Consider the following 19120-nt stretch of genomic DNA (forward strand, 5'->3'; position numbering starts at 1 on the left):
TGATTCCTACAATCAGCATCAAAGACCCCGAGCTGCATGGGCAGGTGGCACATGCCATGGCGACGAGCGGCGTCTGCGTCATTTCAGGGTTGTACACGCCCGAGCAGTGCCAAGCCATGCACGGTCAATTTCGTGATCTGGTGCAGCAAATTCATCCAGAATGGACCGATTGGGAGCGCGACTTTGACCACAATCAACTCTTTCTCTCGCGCAAGGGCATGTACCGCGCAGGGGGACTCTGTCATCAGCAATACGTGTGGGACATTCGGCAAGACCCTCGCATCGTAGACATTTTCGCCCACCTCTACGGTGTCGAGCGCACCGAGCTCTTCGTTTCGATGGACTCGGTGTGCGTGCGTGGCCCCTGTGTGCCGACCGAGCAGGAATGCCGAGAGTGGTACCACTTGGACCAAACACGAACACCCGACCCTGTCTGTTTCCAGGGCTTCTTGTCGCTCTTGGACATGCCGGAGACAGAGTCGCCACTGCGCGTGTGGCCCGGCTGGCACCGTGTCCCCATCCTCAAGGACTTTCCACCCCCTTCCCACCTAGTCAACTACTACCCGCTTCCCTCTTCCCTCGAAGCGAAGCTCAGAGCCTACTACCCAAATGAATCCCTCGAGCGAACCCTGGTGCCCTGCAAAGCCGGCTCCTTTGTTCTGTGGGACTCACGCCTGCCCCACATGGGTGGCAACTCTCTCCAGGAGACGCTTGGTCGCCACGTTGTTTACGTCTCCATGCAACCCAAGGCCTGGGCAGGGCGCTGGGCTGCCGAAGACGGTGTCCAACCCGAAAAGGCGCACGATGACCTGGTCAAGCAGCGCTGTGAGGCGTTTCGAGCGCTGTGCAACACCACGCACTGGTCTTCAACAACCCTTGTGATCAATCCGCCACCACCGCACCCGGAAAACTGGCCCGGGACCGGTCGTGAGGGTGAATTTCTTCGTGAGCCCACCGCCTTTGTGCCGCGGCCGGCCCTCAGTGCATTGGGTCGCTCTCTAGTCGGCTTGGATGAGCCTATGCACAACGCCAGCCGATGCTCAATCATGTAATGCGCAATCATGTGCCTTGTTGGTTTGCCTCAAAAGCTGTGCCTTCTGACCCTTCCTGTATATACTTTATCTTTATCTACGATTATCATCTGGGATCTCGACCTGCGAGCTGGATAATGTTCGGCGCGTCTGGCGCCCTCGCAGTTGTAGTGCACCAGTGCTCGAGTCAATTCATTTATCACAATAGCACAGGTCATTCAAAGTCTGGCCTCAGGCCGCCATGATTTCTTGCGCACCAGGAATTTGGGATGCCTCAAAGTCGCAGTCCTTTCACAAAGTCGCCGAAACCTGTCCATAGACCAAACACATGCCAAGGCTTGACGGGACAAAATGTAGCCGCCCTGTGTCCGAAATGGCAGGCTGCACGCGATGCACATGCACCGAGTGCCCAAGCTGTTCGAGCAGCGTCCGCAACTCCCCCTCTGCCAGCGTCTCGGCATATACCTAGACAAAGCGGAATATGCCGTGAGCGCTGCCATAACCTTGACTGTGAAAACAATCGGCAATGCAAGCAACGCAGGCGCGCTCGCTTAACCTGAGTAAAGTTGAGCCCTGCTGCTAGCAGGTTGCGCAGCACACTCAACTCGGCCCCTTCAATGTCCAGCTGCGTCGTACAAGGTTCATGCATGGCCTGGTCAAGATGCTCCAGGTAGATACTAGGCTCCGAAATTCAGCGGCGCCACGGGTTCGCACGCGACATTCATCCTACACTCACCTTGAGGAGCGATGTCCAGGTGGTGTCAAGCGCGCTCCAACCTAATGCAGCCATGAGCCGGCTAAGTGGACAGGTGGGGACCTCAACATGCTCTGGTTCTGTCATGGCCGGTGAATCCAAAGCCAGTCCACCCTGCAGGGCTTCAATCAGACTAGCTTTGGCATCGTCCGCAGACACGCCCAGTGCGGTCAGCTGGGAAAGTAACAGGTCGAGGTCGCGCTCAGCAGCCGCCAAGATCTCGGCTTCCACCTGGGCAGCGTACAGGGGGTTGACCGGTGCGTCTTCGAGCAGGGACAGCGTGGCTGCAGCTGCTGCCATGGTTTTGGCCCAGCAATTTTGTGCAGCGGGTGCAAATGAGGCCAGCGCCCCTTCGGCCGGACCGGTCTCGCGATGGCAGGTGAGAGTGGCACGGCCCACTGTGTCAGCTAGCGCCACGGACACAGCCGTCACGCGCAAATTGGGCAGATTCCAGACCAGTGCATCGGCCATGCCCTCTGTACTTGTTGCCTCAGTATCGGCCCCGATGGCACTTTCGCAAAGTCCGTGGCCATTGGGCGTGCCCAGAATGAGGCTGATGTTGAGCTGCACCAAGGCCATCAGGGCCGGGTTGGGCTCCACCACCAGGAGGTCGAGGCGGTCAAACTGATCCCGATGCTTGAGGATATAGCGAGTGAAAAGGCCCACGTGGGCACCGGCATCCACGACACGCACAGCGCCCTTGAGATGGTCAAGGGGGTAAACGCGCAGCGCCACGATTTCATCCAAAATTTGCTCGGCTTCATCCCGCGACGTCGAGGGCAGCAGCACAGGCCCAAGCACATCGTTGACCTCCAGCACCACCAAAGACATGGTGTTCTTGCTGCAGGACCCCGCTCGCCGCCTTTCTTGATGTCACTAGGTGGCTTCCAAAATCTGCTCTCCCCGCTTCCCCTCCGCAACCTGCCACACACTTGCAGACACAGGCGTGCGCGCGCTTCTCGTCTCAACGTTCTTCAACTTGCGTTTAGCTCCAACTCCACAAATGACAACAATAACCTCATCGCACTCACAAGCTTAACTAGGAGTGTTACCTAACATTTTCTGCATTTTCTTCACTTTTATCTGCTTTTACTCCCAATCTGCTCCCCCTCTCTCTTCCCTTCCCTTCCGGTGACTCAGTGGCTTTCCCGGGCGCACGTAGACCTCGACCCCCCGCCGCCCCTGTCGCGATGGCGTGGTGGCGGCGATCCACCAATCTGTTGCTGGTGGTCTGCCTGGCCTTGGGCGCCATTTGCCTGTACCTACTCTCGGCACACGTCGATATGCAGTCCGAGGTGCGGGTTGCGCGCAAGAGCCAAGTGACCGCCTGGCGGGAACACGACAACCTCAAGCGCGAGCTGCAACGGCGCGACAAAGCCGCTCAGGCCCAAGCGGAAAAGCTCAGCCAGGTATGCTTTCTAATTCCATGTGTCTGCTCCAGGAAACACCAGTTCCATAACCCCACCCAATCCACAACACACGCCCAGGGGCCACGCCACGCCGCTCACTTTCAGTCTTGTGGTCCCGCCGGCTTAGGTGGCCGAGCTGGAGAGCAAGTTGGCTTTGCAGACGCAAGAAATTTTGCGCTTGGAGACTGAGCTCAAGCACCAGAGAGGCAGGGCCGAGGAAGCTGCCCGACAGGTGGACGAGGTCAAGGCACACCACGACAAACAGGAGCAACAGCGCTTGGAGGAGCAGTCCGAGATTAGCCCCATCCGCTGCCGTGAGCTCTCCTCTGAAGTAGAGCAGGGCGAGTCACAACGCGTCGCGGCAGAAGAGTCGTTCAACGAAGAAATCAACCTTCGTGGCCAGCGCATCAGCGACCTGGAGCACGAGCTCAGCGTTCTGCAGCACCACGGCGCCGGTGACGAGGACCAAGGGGCCTTGATCGTCGGCCTCGAGGCAGATCTCAGCCGTGTATGTGCTCCTGCTGCATATCGGCATTCCTCGCTGCAGTCTGTCTGTGCTCGGGACTTCTGTCTGGCCCTGATCCATACATATGTTATTGCTTCCCATGAATGGCGAGATAGGCACATGAGGATTCGGATGTCCTTCGCAATTCCCTGAAGGCTGAGCACGACAAGGTCGAGAGCATCGAGGATTATAATGCTGACCTCAAGGGTATGTTTCGAGCGGCAAACATGCTAGTGGCGTTGCCGCAGCCCACGCCAATCGCTGATCATGTCCTGTGTGGTGGCCTCCTTTGCTTGGCTGACAGAACATCTGGCACGGGCTATGGACAAGTTCAATTCCCTCGAGGACAAGTTACTCAAGGGCAACGTGAATGAGGAGCTGATTGTGGGACATCGACTCCGGTGTAGCCTCAAGCCGGAGGACATGGGAGTAGAAGGCACCCGCATCATCAGGCGGCAGCTTGTAGGCCGTGATGAAATGTAATCAACCTTCCCTAGCCAGTCGTTCCATCACACACATTGTGCCACAGCGAATTGCTGCTGCCTCGCGGCCTCGGAACATGATGATATCTGACACTCAATTCACAACACACTCTTGAATCACAGCCTCGTTCTAATGAAGAGCACGCAAACGCAGCTTGTGTCCGTCTCAGGGCATGCGGGACGCTTAGGCCTCACAGGCTTTTCTTTTGTGAGCGGCGCGCGAGCATCAAGCTGCAGTATGCTCTTGGGAAGGGCAGACCTGCAGGTGTCCATTCATCTTCGGCGAGAAGCCCGACCGCGACCCTTGGTCGTCTCGAGCTGGCTGCGGCGACACAGTGGGCAATAGTTTTGGTAGTCTTCAGACGCTTCGCTGCGCGATTGTCGTGAGTTCTGATCTTGCATGCGCTCTGCACCCGCAACAAAAACAAGCGCCAATGAAATGAGATTCATTGTGAGGGACGTGAGATTGCCATAGCAGACTACGCAGGAGCATCACATTGCACTCACGCTCAAGGCAGGGTGAGCAGTACACGTGTTGACAATTGAAAATAAAGACGCGCTCATCAGGACGCCCCGCTATCAGTCAGGCATTGCAAAGATGAAACGGATGAGGTGCAGCAGACTGTGATCCTGAAGCCTCACTTGCACGCCGTCTTGTTGCCCGTGCGTCGGATCAATGCCTCCAGACATCAGCGACGTACCCATGGCCGAAACTTTCTTGGAGCACTGGCTGCACTCCATCTCTTCGGGTCGAATAATTTGAGCGGCCTTTTGAAGTTTGTTCAACTTGAGCAACAGGTTCATGCAATCTATCGCGTAGAAGGGCAAGGGCAACCCAGGTGAGCAGATAAGCTTGCGACTACAGAGTCGGAAAGCAGGATGCGCCGTGCATACCCGTTTGAAAGATATCGCAACATCCTCGAAGCAGCTCGATTTGCAGATTATAGGCTTCCAAAATGCGCACAAGCGAGTTTTTGAGGTCTGGAATCTTCATGTTGCGCAGCTCCGTGCGCTGCGCACAACGGGCGAAATGTACATGAAAGAAAATGGTTGATACACGGAGGGATGAGTGGATGCCGCGCCAAGAGGACGATGGTGCCAAAGACCAACGGATGCACAATCTCACCGTGAGGATTCGTGAGGGGTCAATATGCGCGCCGGCTTCATCAATCAGCTGCTTCACCAGTTTGGGCTTCTTGCTGGCCAGCACCAAATCAATGAGCAGGTCCCATTGCGAATCATCCCGATCTTGCACGACCATCTCAATGGCATCCTGAATGGCGCCCAGCTGACAAGTTGGACAAAGTACAAAAGTCATCCCCGAAGGTGAGCTCGAGGCCAATTGCCGGCAACCAGTCCAAGCTGTGCCGGCCCCATACCTGGGACACCAAAACCTCGATGGCATCCTTGCTCTTGCCACATTTATCTAAGGCCCAGCGCGTTGTGGCAAAACTCGTGAGCACACCAATAGGCCTGCCATCAAAGTTGCTGGAAGGTGACTGCTCACGCACTCAAGCACACGGCGTATTCACGCCAGTGTTGGCCCTGGCGACAAATTTCCGTCGCTTCCTTCCACGGCACGCCGGGGCTTGTCTATTCATGTAGCATATTCCAGTGCAAAAACAACAAAAAAACAAACAAACAACAAAACAAACAAAAATCACGGCATGAGTGGGATTGCAGATGGCACCAGAGCTGCCATCCCAATTTGCTCTTCTTTGCTCCGCACCTGAAGCACGCGCATGAGCTTTTCGGGGGCGTGCATGGCTGTGAGTTCGACATAGCGCTTGCCAAAGCGTCCAGCGGCATCCTTATCCACGGCCATGTAGCGCTCGAGAAAAGTCAGCTGTAGCTTGGGGTATTGCTGCAGCTCACCCACGATGGCCTCAAGCGTAATCTCCTCGCGGTGCTCGATGAGCAGCTCGAGTGTTTGCTTCTCGTCCATTTCCATCAGTGCCACCAGGTTGCCCTAGAAAGTGTGATGGAGCAAAACAAGAGGGTGAGGGAGAATCAAGCCAACCACACCCATTGGGTTATGATTTAGCCAAGAAGATGAGGTGTGAACAAGTACAGAGGGAATGGCTACTGGCGGTACCTTGACGCTGGTATAGAGAGAGAACCGATTGATAATGTCAAAAGCCTCTTTTTGGCGCAGCCGGAAGTAGATGGTGAGAGCGTCCTTGAACCGCTTTGCGGTCACATAGATGGCGGCCAGGGCCTTGGCCAGGGGCACAGATGACTGATCAATGGCGCACTGCCAACCCAAGCGACCCAGAATTCAAAAACCAGTGAGTCGTCATGATGAAGGCTAGCACGTTGTGACGCGAGCTTCTGCAGTGCTTGTAGCCCGAGCTTCGCCCAGCGAGCTCGCACCTGCGCCTCGAGCTTCTGCAGCATCTTCTTGTTGTCATACAGCGCAGCGTCCCAAGTGCCCAGAATCTTGCAAAAGGCTTCGGGATCTTGCTCGAGCAGCTCGGCCAGGGTGCGCTCATAGGCCGTCTGGCTCAGTCGCGGGGCGTCGGTCGGAATCAAGAAGACAAGGTGTGAGAGTGCCTGCTTGCGCAAAAAGGTCTCGATGCCATCCTCCCAGAGCTTCACGTCGTGGCCATACAGCTCGGCCGCAATGCTGACAGGAGGAAAAGTGGAAATGGAAAATGAATGACAATGGCATGATGAGAAGCTGTCAAAGGGAACGTTTGCGCCAATGGCGAGCCTATGTGCGCCCCACCTGGCCGCCTTGGCATAGTCCTTCACGGTATCGAAGAGGTAAGGTAAGAGATGCTTGAGGCCCACGCTCTGCGCATTCGATTGGTGCAATTGGCCGGCAAGGTTCATGAGTTTGCTTGCATGAGTGAATATGACACAGGTAAGGATTTGACGCACCGAAGGGCTGTGCCGACTCAAAAGTCGAGCATGCTCCTTGGCCATGCGGAAGGCCTCGTCAAAGTTGCCCAACCCAATTTGCCAGTCAATGTGATCATCCCAGGTACGTTGCTAATAGAATTCAAGCCCAATGTCCCATGACAGGACACGCGAGACGAAAATTGATGTGAGCTGAATCCAGGATGGACTTGACTTGCTTCAGTGCCTTGCACGTTAGCAGCGCCATCGTCTCTGGCCTTGGTAAGAGCAGTTTGGGCTGACCTTGGCTACGATAATGTCCTTTGGACTGACGATGTAGTACTGTTGCTCTTCAATGATGCCCTCAAGCCAATAGTCCGTTGACTAAAGCAAGGTGTGGGTTTGGCCAAAGGCGCGAGGGCAGATGAGAAGAAGATGAAGCAGAAGCATGGCTTGTAATGGTAGAGGTGAGCGCAGGATGCAAGCATAGCGGAATGAGCCACAAACCCGATACATTTCGTGCCCGTCCATGGGTAGACATTCGTCACTAATCTCCTCGGCACCAACACTCATGATGCGAATTTCGGGCTCGTCTCCCTGCACGACCGTTCGACCGTTCACGTCTTCTTCCTTGTCCAAGTATGCCAGCAAAATCTATGCAGTACAGGCGTAGGTCAGAGGATGAGGTCCGAGCAGCACTAGGATCAATAGGGTGCCGCGTGTGCCCACATGTCAAGAACCATACCAGGTCCTCGCCATATGGGGCAACGCCAGCAATCCAGTAATCGGTCTGGATGCGCGTCAGCAACTGCATGTAGTAGGCTGGCTTGTCCGGCTGGCGCTGTGCAACAGGCAGTACGCTGGCCGCTGTGATGGGTTTGTTGGTCGGCATGATCTTGCCAATCTAGGTCAGGCCGGTGGTCCGATGCGTTTTAGCTCGGCACGCGAATGCTTTCACGGACAAAGCAAGGTTTCAATTGACGGTGGGCCTACCGTGACGTAGTCTGCCCAGCCGATAATGAGGGTGTAATCGTCCTTGAAGCTGAGGTTGCAGCGGTACATGTCTGGGCGAGGACTGTTGGCGGGACGATCCACATAGGAGATGCGACAGTTGTTCTCAGTGTCATAAACCTTGACACCCACGTCATTGCTCCAGGCAATGAAGCGGGAGCGCCACTTGATGGCGCGAATCGGGCCCTCGCCCATGTGTAGCTATAGCATGGCGAAACACTTGGTGTCAAAAAAGAGCCACGCGAGTATGTCGCTGTGGTTGGGGTGGGAGTCGCGCCAATGGGGTGAGCGGAAGAAGGGCCTCGGACGAACCACTTTCTCGGTGGTAGAGCGGCCAAAGAGGCGAAGAGTTTTCTCCTCATGGTAGACGAGTTGACCGGCGAGACCTCCCGTCACAAACACGTTCTTTTTGTGTCGCTTGTATTCGGGGTCAATGGCCACTGATTTGACAGGGCGGTCAAAAGCAAAAGTGGACACTTGATGGTCATCGTAGAGGTTACGAATCACAACCTGAGCAACGCACGGTAGTCAGCACGAGGCTTCAAGGTGAGGCTCCAAGGCGAGGCTGCAACGTGTGGCAACGCGCGCGTGTCCGTTCTCTTTGCCTCTTGCTATTCTTGATCTGAGCACGGGTGGTTGAGCAGGCGCATACACACCTTGCCATCATCTGCAGCCGATGCCACAAACTCGCCCTCAATGTCGATGGAGATGGAGGTGATGCGTTCCGAATGCTGGCAAGAAGCGGGCACCGGTGAGTGAGTTATGCTGCCGCGCTCGTACATGAGATTCGGTGCGAGGAGAGCAAACCTGTTCAAAGCGGTTGATCTCCACGCCGTTGTCCGAGTCGAGGACGTGGAGCGTACCCAGGTCCGTGCCCAGGACCAGAAACTAGGGACCGGGGCCACGTCAAGCGCAAATGAGCAAGCACGGCTTGGCGCTGACCGGCGAGGCATGCAAGGGTAGCTTCTTTGTGCTTCTGCTCAACACACCTTTTCCGTCACAGCCATGCAGGTAGCAACACAGTTTTGAAGGATCTTATGAACGCTGTCCAAGTCGGCGGGGCCCTTTCTGCTTGGAACCAAAGCCGTTGGGTCGTGAGCCCTTGAGTCGACCAAGGGTGAGGCACAACGTAGAGTGAGGCCAGCGCGCATGCTGACCTTGTCAGAGTCACAAACTTGAGCTTGGGCTCCTCATCCTCCTGTGAGCAGGAAATCAGATTTTTAGTGACCAGAGATCCAACAAGCACCTCGATGCCATCATCAGCGCAGTGGCACGGGCAAACGGGGCCACCTACATCTCCCGAAGACGATTCGGCATCCGATCCAGACTCGCTTCCAGACTCGCTAGACTCCTCATCTGATTCAGCTTGGGCCCGTGCCTGCGCTGCCTGTGCCGCGCGTTCGTCTGCTGGAAAATCTCGCCAGGCGCAGAAGCAGGACGAGGGGGCCAAGTGAGGAGCCCGCGCACGCAACGCTTTGCGTTGATTGCAACCATCCAACCCCCTTTGCGCCTTCTCGCCCACAAATTCCAGCCTGCCTTCTCCGAAGCAGAGTCAACGTGTTCAAATACATGTTCAATACTCTACATACCGGAAGCCATGGCGCTGGTGTGCCAATAGAACCGAGCGCGCCCTTGCGCGCTGCCAGATCTGCTCCTGCTCCAGAAAAGCAGACAAACTCAAGCACGTCCGTGTGTGTGTCGGCCTGCACGGCAACGCTTGTTTCACACAGCAGTTGCAACAAATATCTGACATATCTCATCTGACATCTGACAATTACTTGCCGTGCAGCCTTTGATATGGATTCGTGATCTGGGTTTATGTAGAAGACTCTGGGGCTTTTGCGGTTTCAAAGTGATCAACAGAGATAGTAGATGTAGGAAGTAATGAGGAAGATGTTGGAGAGCTATTTTACTGTTTGAAGAGAGAGTGACAGCGCGAATCTCTCTCATCAACGACCAGAGCACGAAACGTACCTGTCAACTTGGACCGACGCTGCTGGGCTGACTTGATGGTGGACGCGGGCCGGTGGTAGCAATAGCTCCTTTGGTGGTGTCGTGTGTGAGCAGAGTGTTGGGTGCAGGGTTGGCTCGAGCGGAACAGGAAAAAGCATGGCGTTTGCTTTGGGTGCAACGGCGGCTGGAGCCCTGGCGGGCGGCGTCGCCATCAAAAAGGCCGAGCATGAGGTCAATTCCCTCTTTGACGACAGCGAAGACCGCCGCGTTCGTGAGAAGGTCGACAAGACCCATGACACCCTGGTAGGTTCTCAAGCGGGCGGACGTGTGCCCTTGCCCCTCCTGGCGTGGGTGGGATAGCTTCCCATCCAAGACTTGCACCCCATTGCGCACCCTTTGCTGGCTTATATCCTTACAGCTTGTACTCATGGGTCAAACGTGTTTTTTTTTTAGCGTGCATCGGACGCGCGTGCCGCCGAGCGAAGCGCGAAACATCGGTGAGATGCTACCAATGCAGTCTGCAGGCTTTGATCGACCTTTCACTGGCGCGGTGCTCAAGTCGGCAGACAAGCTAACACGTTCCACGCGACGATCATGTGCTGTTGCAGGGAGCAGCGCGAAACACAGCGTGACGAGCTGCGACGCAAGTACGGATTGGGCGCCGCAGGGGCCCATGGCAAGACAACAGCGGACAAACTGGAGAAGAAGCATGGCCCCTTAGAAATGGAGGTTGCCGGCTGGTTCTCGACAGGTATGTCCGACGTTCAAAGCTCTGGCCTTGTGATTGGCAGCCCGACCAGACGCCTCACCACCACGCCAACCTCCGCTGGCGCTCCGCTCGTATCACTCCTTCGTAGGTTTTGCGGCACGCATCGTGTCCATCTTGGGAAGCCACCTCACCGTTTACAAACAGGAGACAGACCCAGCGCCGCAGGTGCGCCTTGACTTGCACAACGCCATGATCTCAGTTGACCGCAAGGATCCCGAGCGCCGTGTTCTGCGGCTACGCACAGGGGATGGCAAAGAGCATCGCTTTCGTGCAGCCACGGCCGAGGAGGCCCAGGTCTGGCGCGATGCCATCAGTGCTGCAACCAGCTTGTGAGCACCGTATACACCTTGGAACCACCATCACATTCTCTCCGTGCGGAAGACTTTTCATGTTCATAAACTACATATGCCGGGCTCCGCTTCCCGTTGAAGCGTTTATGAGCCGTCAATTGTCCAACTCCATGCGCCATATTGAGCAATTGAGGACCAGCTGGACGCGATTTGGTCGCGAAAGGTCACGCCATTTGAAGGATGCGCGCGGCGGTGGCTTCTTCTCCACACTGTTGCTTCTTGAAAACGTCTTGGATACAATTAAATGTTTTCGGGGGGTTCAAAACACACACAAAAAACAAAAAAGAAGAAAAACGGCGCGGGACTGGTCTGCATGGAGTCAGATCCGTGCTGCTAATTTGTCGAACCAAGCTGCTGATTTCGAACCGATCCTCGCTCCTTGCCATAAACGGCGTGCCAGAGTCCACGCATGTAGCCCACAGCGTAGATGCGGCCCATCATCGTATAGCCACTGGCTTTGCCTGAAAAGTACCCTCGAGCCTTTTCCCCGACGGCATGGCCCTCTTCAACCGTGGGCAGTAGAGGCACGTGGTCTGGACGAACGATTCCATTGAAACCCACGTCACGCCAGGCCCGCAGGGCCTCCAGCATGTCCGTCTGCCCGTCGTCCTGGAACGTCTCAACAAAGCCATCCTTGGCTGTACCCTGAACGTCGCGAAAGTGAACAAAGTGTGCGCGATGACCCAGGCGACGCACCACCTCGGGCAAATCAATGCCCATTTCCGAGAAGCAGCCCTGGCAAAACGTAATGCCGTTGTGGGGGGAGTCCACCAGATGCAACATGCGCTCAAAGGCCTCGGGGGAAGTGAGGATACGGGCAAGTCCACGAACACGTGGAAACGGCGGGTCATCGGGATGACAGGCCAGATAGACGCCAGCTTCCTCAGCCACAGGTATCACGGCTTTGAGAAAGTACTCTAGGTTCTGCCACATGTCTTCGTGGGAGGTTTCGCCAGCGTCCGTGCGCACAGTGTCGTCAAAGTCTTCCCAGCGCCACTCACTAGAGAGGGCACCGCCTCGGATGGGCACCTCGTAGCTGGTGCGGCCTACGCGAAACTGCCAGGGCATAAAGTTGTAGCAAAGAACGGGAATCTGTGCTTCCCCCATGGCCCGAATGCACTGCTTGTAAAACTCGAGCTGCTCATCCCGTCCGGGCTTGCCCTGCACAATCAGATCCATGGGTGGCCCGCCCTACGCCAAAAAGAGAGGGAATGCATGAAAGACAAGGCGTGAGGGTAGATCAAGGGTGGCATGCCACTCCTGTGCCTTAATCAAACTGTTCGGCAACGCTCAGGATAAATGGCGGGCGCGAATATGTTGGGCTGGCACTGCCAAGAGCAACAACGACAACAACAACATCAACAAAAAACAGAAATACCTCAACAGCCGACAGCCGAAGATTGAAGCGAGCACAGCGCTGCACTAGCTCCTTGAGCTCGGCGGCCGTGCTGGGCATCTTGTCCATGTCATAGTAAATAACATCTGCGCGCGGGCAAGGTGCGATGAGCGAAGGATCGGCCGAGCACCTCGGAACGACGAGTGGGCTGAAGTACGAAACAGCCCCTCCACGACAACCCACTCACCAGTGGCTCCGATCTGTGCCGCAAGCTGGAGATTCTCATCGGAAAAGGGGGTCACGACGAGCGCAATGCGAGGCGTATCCCCTGCATAATTTGCATAGGGCGTTGGGTGCCCTCCGGCAAAGCTCCGCTCACTCCTCGGTATCGCTGCCATGGTCACTTTTTCCACCGCCCCGGCGTTTTGGACGAGGGGCTTCGTCGTTTTCCGTGTTGTTGTTGTTCCTTGTGGAATGTCAGACAACTTTTGCGCTTTGTGACACCGTTGCGCCCTGTTTATACAGTAACACACTTTGTTTCCTTGCGAGACCACTGGACCATGATGCGAGCAAAACCTTTGATCTGTGCGTAGTGTGTGTGGGCTTTGAGGTTTGGAATCCATCCCTCAGGCTATAAGCGCGTCCAATCATGCGATATGGCCAAGGAGCTGGTCGCGCCATCGCTTGTCGGGTAAAAAAGGAACGAATCAAAATGAAGCCACACACACACAAGCCAGCTGAGTCGTGAATCAACAAAACGCTTTTCTTCCGTCGCCTTCAAATTGCCTGAAACAGTCCCCGTGAGGCATTGTCGCCCATGGTGTCCATTGAGCAGCAGTTTGTGGGCAAGACGAATCCTTGGCTTTGTGATTGGCGTTCCTTTCCAATCAATGATAATCGTGGAAAATCAGGGGCAATGGGTAATTTAATTGCCGGAAGCTGAAAGCCATCATATCAATTCTACTGCCGACTATTCAGACGGATTCAGAGTCAAGGGCATCAAGTCAGGGATTGTCTAACGTGTATGAATGCGGCGTCCAAAGCACAAACACAGCAACAAAAGCGCAAGGTTTAGGGCAAATTGAAGCGAGTTTTCCAGTCCCACTGGCCGTTGTTGTGGTACCACGCAATCTTGCCACCGGTCCCGCTGGCGCTGAGGACGTCGAGATGGCCGTCGCCGTCCAGATCTGCTGCATAAACCGAGTAGGCGACGTCAGCAGCGGTGGAGATGATGAGCTGGGTGGAGAAAGTACCGCCGCCGATGTTCCGGTACCACGCAATCTTGTTGTCGCTAGAACTGGCGCTGAGAACGTCGAGATCGCCATCTCCGTCAAGATCTGCCGCATACACAGAGTAGGCACCGGCAGCGGCGGTGGAGATGACGATTTGAGCGGAAAAGACGCCGTTGCCGTTGTTCCGGTACCACGCAATTTTGTGGTCGTCGCGGCCGGCGCTGAGGACATCCATATCACCGTCGCCATCCAGATCTGCTGCATATACCGAGAAGGCGCCGTCAGCATCTGTGGAGATGATGATCTGGTCGGAAAAGATGCCGTCGCCGTTGTTTCGGTACCATGCAATCTTGTCGTCATCGACACTGGCGCTGAGAACGTCGAGATCACCGTCGCCATCCAGATCTGCCGCATACACGTCGCGGGCATAGTCAGCGGCAGTAGAGATGATGATTTGGGGGGAAAAGGTGCCCCCACCGTTGTTTCGATACCACGCTACTTTGTTGTCATAAATACTGGCGCTGAGGACATCGAGATCACCGTCGCCGTCCAGATCTGCTGCATACACCGAAGTGGCGCCATTGGCAGCGGTGGAGATGACATTCTGGGCAGAGAAGCTGCCGCCGCCGTTGTTACGGTACCACGCAATCTTGTCGTCCTGAGCGCTCGCACTGAGGACGTCAAGATCCCCATCGCCGTCCAGATCGGCCGCATACACCGTGTAGGCAGAAGTAGCGGCGGTGGAGATGATGATCTGGGTGGAAAAGGTGCCATTGCCATTGTTTCGGTACCACGCAATCTTGTTGTCGTTGCGGCTGGCGCTGAGGACATCGAGATCCCCATCGCCGTCCAAATCTGCCGCATACACCGAGCGGGCATGATCAGCGGCGGTGGAGATGATACGCTGCTCTGGTGCGCTCCACCGCAAGCTTGGCGTTGCGTCAATAAGCAACGCAAAGGCTGCCTCCACATTGATACCATTGACCACCACGTTGTTCGTCGAGTTGATGTACAACGTGCCGGCCTCATCCACCGTGATGGATGGCTTCTGGGAGGCCGCCGCAACCAGTACCGCGCATAGCGCCCAGACTAGAACGAACCTCTCCATGGTGCAACGTCCCCTTGCCCGCAGACGCCTCGATAACGCCATGACCTCCGTCTTAACCTGACCGGGACCGTGTGTTCCGAAAAGTGTTTCTGTGTGTGCAATCACTTTTTTTTTTTTTTCGGACTGGTGATGTATGCATTCGAATGCAGTGACAATGTATAGTTCACGAATGCAGTGAGTATGTCCGTGATTCACTTGGCATCGTACTGGGAAACACCGGCGATGGGTGTGACCGGCGATGGGTGCGCGTGGGAGAGGATTAAGGGCTGGAAACTCAAAGTCATGACCGATTCAAATTGATGTACAACGTGCCGGTCTCATCCACCGTGATCGACGGCTGCTGAGCCACCGCCACGACCAGTACACATCCAGAACGTTGGATGTCATGGTGGTCTTGCTCCTATTTTCTATAAGTTGTTCGTGTGAAGCCGGTGATGTTGCATCCAGCTGAACATGTGCTCATTGCTCTGTGTGTGAGTGTGTGTGTGAGTGTGAGTGTGAGTGTGTGTGAGTGTGTGTGTGTGTGTGTGTGAACCATCAAACAAGACTTGCAGCTGTATTTTTTACGTTAAAGTTATTCGTAAAAATGATTTAGGGGCTGAATGGCGGACTCAAATATCGTACATTTTCCACAACAAATCATAAAGATGAAAGCGACCATCTTGACCTCATGGCGCTTCTGGATGCTCATTGCCGGCTGCTGGTTTGCCTGGGTGATGGCGGCCGATGTTAGCAAGCCGAGCATTGCTGTTGATGAGGATGGCACACTCCACATCAACTCGACCAATCGGGTCATCATCAACGGCATGGATGTGGTGACCGTGCTGAAGTCAGCCATTGGTGCATTGGCCGGTTTGGCCTTTAGTCAACCACTTGAGGCACGCACTATTACCACGGATGCCAAGGGCGCATTTTCGGTTTACGCAGCAGATTTGGATAATGATGGCAATCTCGACGTCCTCAGCGCCAGCGCTGACGATGAGAAAGTTGCATGGTACCGCAACAATGGCGACGGCACATTTTCCTCGCAAAAAATCATCTCCACCGCGGTGGATTATGTATACTCGGTATATGCAGCAGATTTGGACAATGATGGCAAGGTTGACGTCCTCAGCGCCAGTGCGGGCGATGACAAGATTGCTTGGTATCGCAATAACGGTGGCGGCAGCTTTTCCTCCCAGAAGGTCATTAGCACAGCCGCCAACGGCGCGTTCTCGGTGTATGCGGCTGACTTGGACAATGATGGCAAGATCGATGTCCTGAGTGCCAGCGCCGACGACGACAAGATTGCATGGTATCGCAATAACGGTGGCGGCAGCTTTTCCTCCCAGAAGGTCATAAGTACAGCCGCCAACTATGCATACTCGGTCTTTGCAGCCGACTTGGACAATGACGGCAATATTGATGTCCTCAGCGCCAGTCGGAACGACAACGAGATTGCATGGTATCGCAACAACGGTGGCGGTTCCTTTTCCACTCAGAAGGTCATCTCCAGAGCCGCAGCTAGAGCGTGTTTGGTCTTTGCAGCCGACTTGGACAATGATGGTTATCTCGACGTCCTCAGCGCTAGCAGTGGTGACAACGAAATAGCGTGGTATCGCAATAACGGCGACAGTACCTTTTCCGATCAGAGGGTCATCACCAGAGACGCCGACTATGCAATGTCCGTGTACGCGGCAGACTTGGACAACGATGGCAATATCGACGTTCTCAGCGCCAGCGCTGATGACAACAAGATTGCGTGGTACCGCAATAAGGGTGACGGTAGCTTTTCCTCCCAGCTCATCATCACCACGGCCGCCACGGCTGCACGTTCCGTACACGCGGCCGACCTGGATAATGATGGTGACATGGACATTCTCAGTGCTGGTTCAAGGGACAACAATATCGCGTGGTATCGCAACCAAGTCAGCGACATGTTCTACTTTGATTGAGGTTCGTTGCTCAAAGGCTGCTGCTGCTTGGCACTGGGAGGGCGCAATGGTATGGCAAGGAACGCGGCGAGGCGCTGCTCACGAACAACAGCACGGTGGTGTCAAGCACATCGGTATTTAACCTGGGTCGCGCAAAGAAATTGATGAGTGTAGCTGTCTTTTTTTTTCATTGATGATAGCTTCATCCGATCGCTCACACCGGACAGCAGTGCACAGACACAGAAACGCATGGAAGGGGGGAAGCTTAGACATGTGTCGGCGTTACTCAATTCCCGGCCAATGGTGCCGAACATAGAAGCATAGGACCTTGCAAGTGTTGGTAAAAATGGTAAGCACACGGCTTTGAAAAGAACCAAATTCGGCATCAGGTGGCCCAGTCCTGAAATTTATCTGGATGAACGCTTTGGCATTGAGGCGGAATCTTTCGATATAATGCAGCTGACCTGCCCGCCGCCCATGCCTTGCAGCGGCACCAACACTGTGGGTGCACAATGCACACGTACCAAGTACCGAGCATGATGCTTCTAACAATGAAATGCTTTTGAGGGAAAAACACTTGCACTCGTGCTGAATTCGATTCGGGAGCCAAGGGCGTTTTACTTGACGCCGCTCGCCTGGATGGCATGGGCAGCATCCTTATACTTGTCCATGACAACGGCATGAAGCTCGTTGGACAGGGCTTCGGTACAACCAAACGCACGGGTTTGGACGTCGGAGCACCAGGCATTGTTGCTTGGTAGCTTGTCAATCTGGTAGTGCTTGGCATCCCATGTGTTAATGCCGTGGTACAGGCGAAAGTAGAGCCAGAAGGGATTATTTTCCCACACGACCATATTAAAACCTTGGCGCTTGAGGTTGTTGATGTAATACGTGTCCTCCGATCGACTAGCAGCCCCATATTGAATGAGGGCAATCGCTGCAGACTTGTGCACCATGATCGTACCCTCGATGCCCGTTGGTGAGCGCGCTGCATAAGCGGCCAAAAAAAAAAAAAAAAAAAAGAAAAAGAAAGAAGAAATGGAAGGAGAGAGAGGGAAAAAAAAGGGGGGGGTGAGAAGGAAAGGCATCGCAAGGCAGACACAACCAAGCAAGCCATCCGTTGCGCCCACAGATGGTACAATCAACATCGCCAGGGCACCAGCAGATCGATTACTAACATGAAAAGGCAAAGCTGCTGTTCTTTTCCAGAAAGAGGCGAATCTGCGACCGCAAGGTAATGGCATCGGCTTTGCGCACCCGCATGTAGTCATACTTTAGACGCATGTATTGTCGCTCGTGCCAGTCTATGTGCCCAGCCATACATTCCAGTAGATCGAGCCAGTGAGGAAGCGATTCCATCCGGCCTCGTAGCCGCCGCTTTGGGCCGCAGGCAAATTACGAGCCTGAGCGCCAAAATAACAAGCACGCAGCGGCGAAAGCCCAATGCTGCACGTCTGCTCTTACCATCGTCGTCCCATTGGACCCAGGTCCCCTGCACCGGTACCGCGTTGATCCCAATGTTCCGTAGCTCCCCCAGCGTAAACTTCCGTGGCTCCACTCGAATCTCCACAACACACGCCGCAGATACCTCGCTCTCCGGCATGTTTGGAAGCGTCGCCGCCAGCCAGTCAGAGGGCGGTCCCACCAAGCTGTAGTCGGGCGAGTCGTTGATCACCACCATCACCTTGTGCCGCATCGTCTGCGCCGCAAACGAGGCCATGGACTTGCGCGCCAGATACTCGTGCGCCTTGTCCTTGCCCGTTACCATGAGAGCAAACATGATGGGGTCCTGGGGCATGGTTTCACCCTCGCGAACATCGATGGACATGGATGGGGTGACGGTGAGGGTGGGGATGGCGTCTGGGGATGTGGGGGCCTGATACTGGACGGTGAAGGGCGTATCTGGGCAGCTGGTCCATTTCACGGGATCGGCCGGGGCAGCAGCAACGTTGTTGACAACGAGCAGGGCCATCAAGGCCAGCAACAAGAGCCGGCGCCACGTGGAACACATCGCGTCGTGGAGACGAGGCGTGCTCATCCTGTTTTCACCAACCCGTCAATTGTCGTGCCCGGCCGGTATTCGCCTCGCTCAAGCACTCAGAAAGCGCTCTCTCTGCCAAAAGAACGGCCACACAAGCAACACCGACATGCACAGCGGACTTGACTTTCAACAACTACAGCTTGCTGCATCTTCTTCACGATGGTCTGCATTTATACCGCACTTGTGCTTTGCTTTTGTCAGTTGATGCTTCTTGTGTTTCTACATCTTCTTCAACTTCAACTTCTTCAACTTCAACTTCAACTTCAACTTCATCTGCTTCTCTTGAGGATAGCAATGGACTTCTCTCTGGCTCTGTCGCCCTCCCTCGTTCCCTCGTTCGCTGTGGTTGGTAGACTGCCGGGCGGGGGGGGGGGGGGGGGGGGGG

The 19120-nt window shown here is 55.2% G+C and overlaps 9 protein-coding genes across 9 annotated transcripts; 4 read left to right on the top strand and 5 right to left on the bottom strand.

Annotated features, from left to right (window-relative positions):
- Positions 1–56: 56 nt before the first annotated feature.
- Positions 57–1052, top strand: MONBRDRAFT_9467 (uncharacterized protein; the record flags this gene model as incomplete). Its single annotated transcript, XM_001747041.1, has 1 exon — positions 57–1052. One exon carries the CDS (start codon positions 57–59, stop codon positions 1050–1052), a length of 996 nt encoding a protein of 331 aa, XP_001747093.1.
- Positions 1053–1322: 270 nt separating this feature from the next.
- Positions 1323–2616, bottom strand: MONBRDRAFT_9468 (uncharacterized protein; the record flags this gene model as incomplete). The annotated part of the gene is made up of 2 exons (XM_001747171.1): positions 1323–1496; positions 1768–2616. 2 exons carry the CDS (start codon positions 2614–2616, stop codon positions 1323–1325), a joined length of 1023 nt encoding a protein of 340 aa, XP_001747223.1.
- A 351-nt stretch (positions 2617–2967) lies between these two features.
- On the top strand, positions 2968–4198 carry MONBRDRAFT_33051 (uncharacterized protein). The gene is made up of 4 exons (XM_001747042.1): positions 2968–3194; positions 3322–3702; positions 3816–3906; positions 4004–4198. The coding sequence occupies exons 1-4, from the start codon at positions 2976–2978 to the stop codon at positions 4180–4182; spliced, it is 870 nt and encodes a 289-aa protein (XP_001747094.1). The 5' UTR covers positions 2968–2975; the 3' UTR covers positions 4183–4198.
- Positions 4199–4454: 256 nt separating this feature from the next.
- MONBRDRAFT_26746 (uncharacterized protein) lies at positions 4455–9793 on the bottom strand (the record flags this gene model as incomplete). Its single annotated transcript, XM_001747172.1, has 22 exons — positions 4455–4588; positions 4689–4757; positions 4883–4990; positions 5076–5193; positions 5308–5469; positions 5561–5607; positions 5693–5774; positions 5911–6150; positions 6277–6435; positions 6555–6807; positions 6910–6977; positions 7065–7175; positions 7326–7406; positions 7530–7676; positions 7768–7926; positions 8016–8234; positions 8346–8543; positions 8690–8764; positions 8841–8921; positions 9023–9134; positions 9191–9231; positions 9623–9793. 22 exons carry the CDS (start codon positions 9791–9793, stop codon positions 4455–4457), a joined length of 2835 nt encoding a protein of 944 aa, XP_001747224.1.
- A 165-nt stretch (positions 9794–9958) lies between these two features.
- MONBRDRAFT_33053 (uncharacterized protein) lies at positions 9959–11281 on the top strand. Its single transcript, XM_001747043.1, has 4 exons — positions 9959–10289; positions 10440–10483; positions 10595–10737; positions 10844–11281. The coding sequence occupies exons 1-4, from the start codon at positions 10143–10145 to the stop codon at positions 11086–11088; spliced, it is 579 nt and encodes a 192-aa protein (XP_001747095.1). The 5' UTR covers positions 9959–10142; the 3' UTR covers positions 11089–11281.
- Positions 11282–11438: 157 nt separating this feature from the next.
- On the bottom strand, positions 11439–12839 carry MONBRDRAFT_26748 (uncharacterized protein; the record flags this gene model as incomplete). Its single annotated transcript, XM_001747173.1, has 3 exons — positions 11439–12296; positions 12484–12587; positions 12689–12839. 3 exons carry the CDS (start codon positions 12837–12839, stop codon positions 11439–11441), a joined length of 1113 nt encoding a protein of 370 aa, XP_001747225.1.
- Positions 12840–13512: 673 nt separating this feature from the next.
- Positions 13513–14797, bottom strand: MONBRDRAFT_37680 (uncharacterized protein; the record flags this gene model as incomplete). The annotated part of the gene is made up of 1 exon (XM_001747174.1): positions 13513–14797. The coding sequence occupies exon 1, from the start codon at positions 14779–14781 to the stop codon at positions 13513–13515; it is 1269 nt and encodes a 422-aa protein (XP_001747226.1). The 5' UTR covers positions 14782–14797.
- A 700-nt stretch (positions 14798–15497) lies between these two features.
- Positions 15498–16715, top strand: MONBRDRAFT_9474 (uncharacterized protein; the record flags this gene model as incomplete). The annotated part of the gene is made up of 1 exon (XM_001747044.1): positions 15498–16715. The coding sequence occupies one exon, from the start codon at positions 15498–15500 to the stop codon at positions 16713–16715; it is 1218 nt and encodes a 405-aa protein (XP_001747096.1).
- A 563-nt stretch (positions 16716–17278) lies between these two features.
- Positions 17279–18860, bottom strand: MONBRDRAFT_37682 (uncharacterized protein). The gene is made up of 3 exons (XM_001747175.1): positions 18159–18860; positions 17873–17998; positions 17279–17682 (listed from the first exon to the last, which is right to left on the bottom strand). Exons 1-3 carry the CDS (start codon positions 18730–18732, stop codon positions 17312–17314), a joined length of 1071 nt encoding a protein of 356 aa, XP_001747227.1. The 5' UTR covers positions 18733–18860; the 3' UTR covers positions 17279–17311.
- Between the last annotated feature and the right edge of the window lie 260 nt (positions 18861–19120).

This window comes from Monosiga brevicollis, genomic scaffold (assembly GCF_000002865.3).
Source record: "Monosiga brevicollis MX1 MONBRscaffold_15 genomic scaffold, whole genome shotgun sequence".
Taxonomy (NCBI): Eukaryota; class Choanoflagellata; order Craspedida; family Salpingoecidae; genus Monosiga; species Monosiga brevicollis.

Bases quoted from the DNA above. Each gene is read 5' to 3' on its own strand.
- MONBRDRAFT_33051 (XM_001747042.1), top strand. From the start codon at position 2,976: ATGGCGTGGTGGCGGCGATCCACCAATCTGTTGCTGGTGGTCTGCCTG. The intron at 3,195-3,321 runs GTATGCTTTCTA...CCGCCGGCTTAG, and splicing joins AAGCGGAAAAGCTCAGCCAG to GTGGCCGAGCTGGAGAGCAA. The intron at 3,907-4,003 runs GTATGTTTCGAG...CTTGGCTGACAG, and splicing joins TTATAATGCTGACCTCAAGG to AACATCTGGCACGGGCTATG.
- MONBRDRAFT_33053 (XM_001747043.1), top strand. From the start codon at position 10,143: ATGGCGTTTGCTTTGGGTGCAACGGCGGCTGGAGCCCTGGCGGGCGGC. The intron at 10,290-10,439 runs GTAGGTTCTCAA...TTTTTTTTTTAG, and splicing joins ACAAGACCCATGACACCCTG to CGTGCATCGGACGCGCGTGC. The intron at 10,484-10,594 runs GTGAGATGCTAC...GTGCTGTTGCAG, and splicing joins GAGCGAAGCGCGAAACATCG to GGAGCAGCGCGAAACACAGC.
- MONBRDRAFT_37682 (XM_001747175.1), bottom strand. From the start codon at position 18,732: ATGAGCACGCCTCGTCTCCACGACGCGATGTGTTCCACGTGGCGCCGG. The intron at 17,999-18,158 runs GTAAGAGCAGAC...CTGGGCACATAG, and splicing joins GGTCCAATGGGACGACGATG to ACTGGCACGAGCGACAATAC. The intron at 17,683-17,872 runs GTTAGTAATCGA...CCGCTTATGCAG, and splicing joins CAGCAGCTTTGCCTTTTCAT to CGCGCTCACCAACGGGCATC.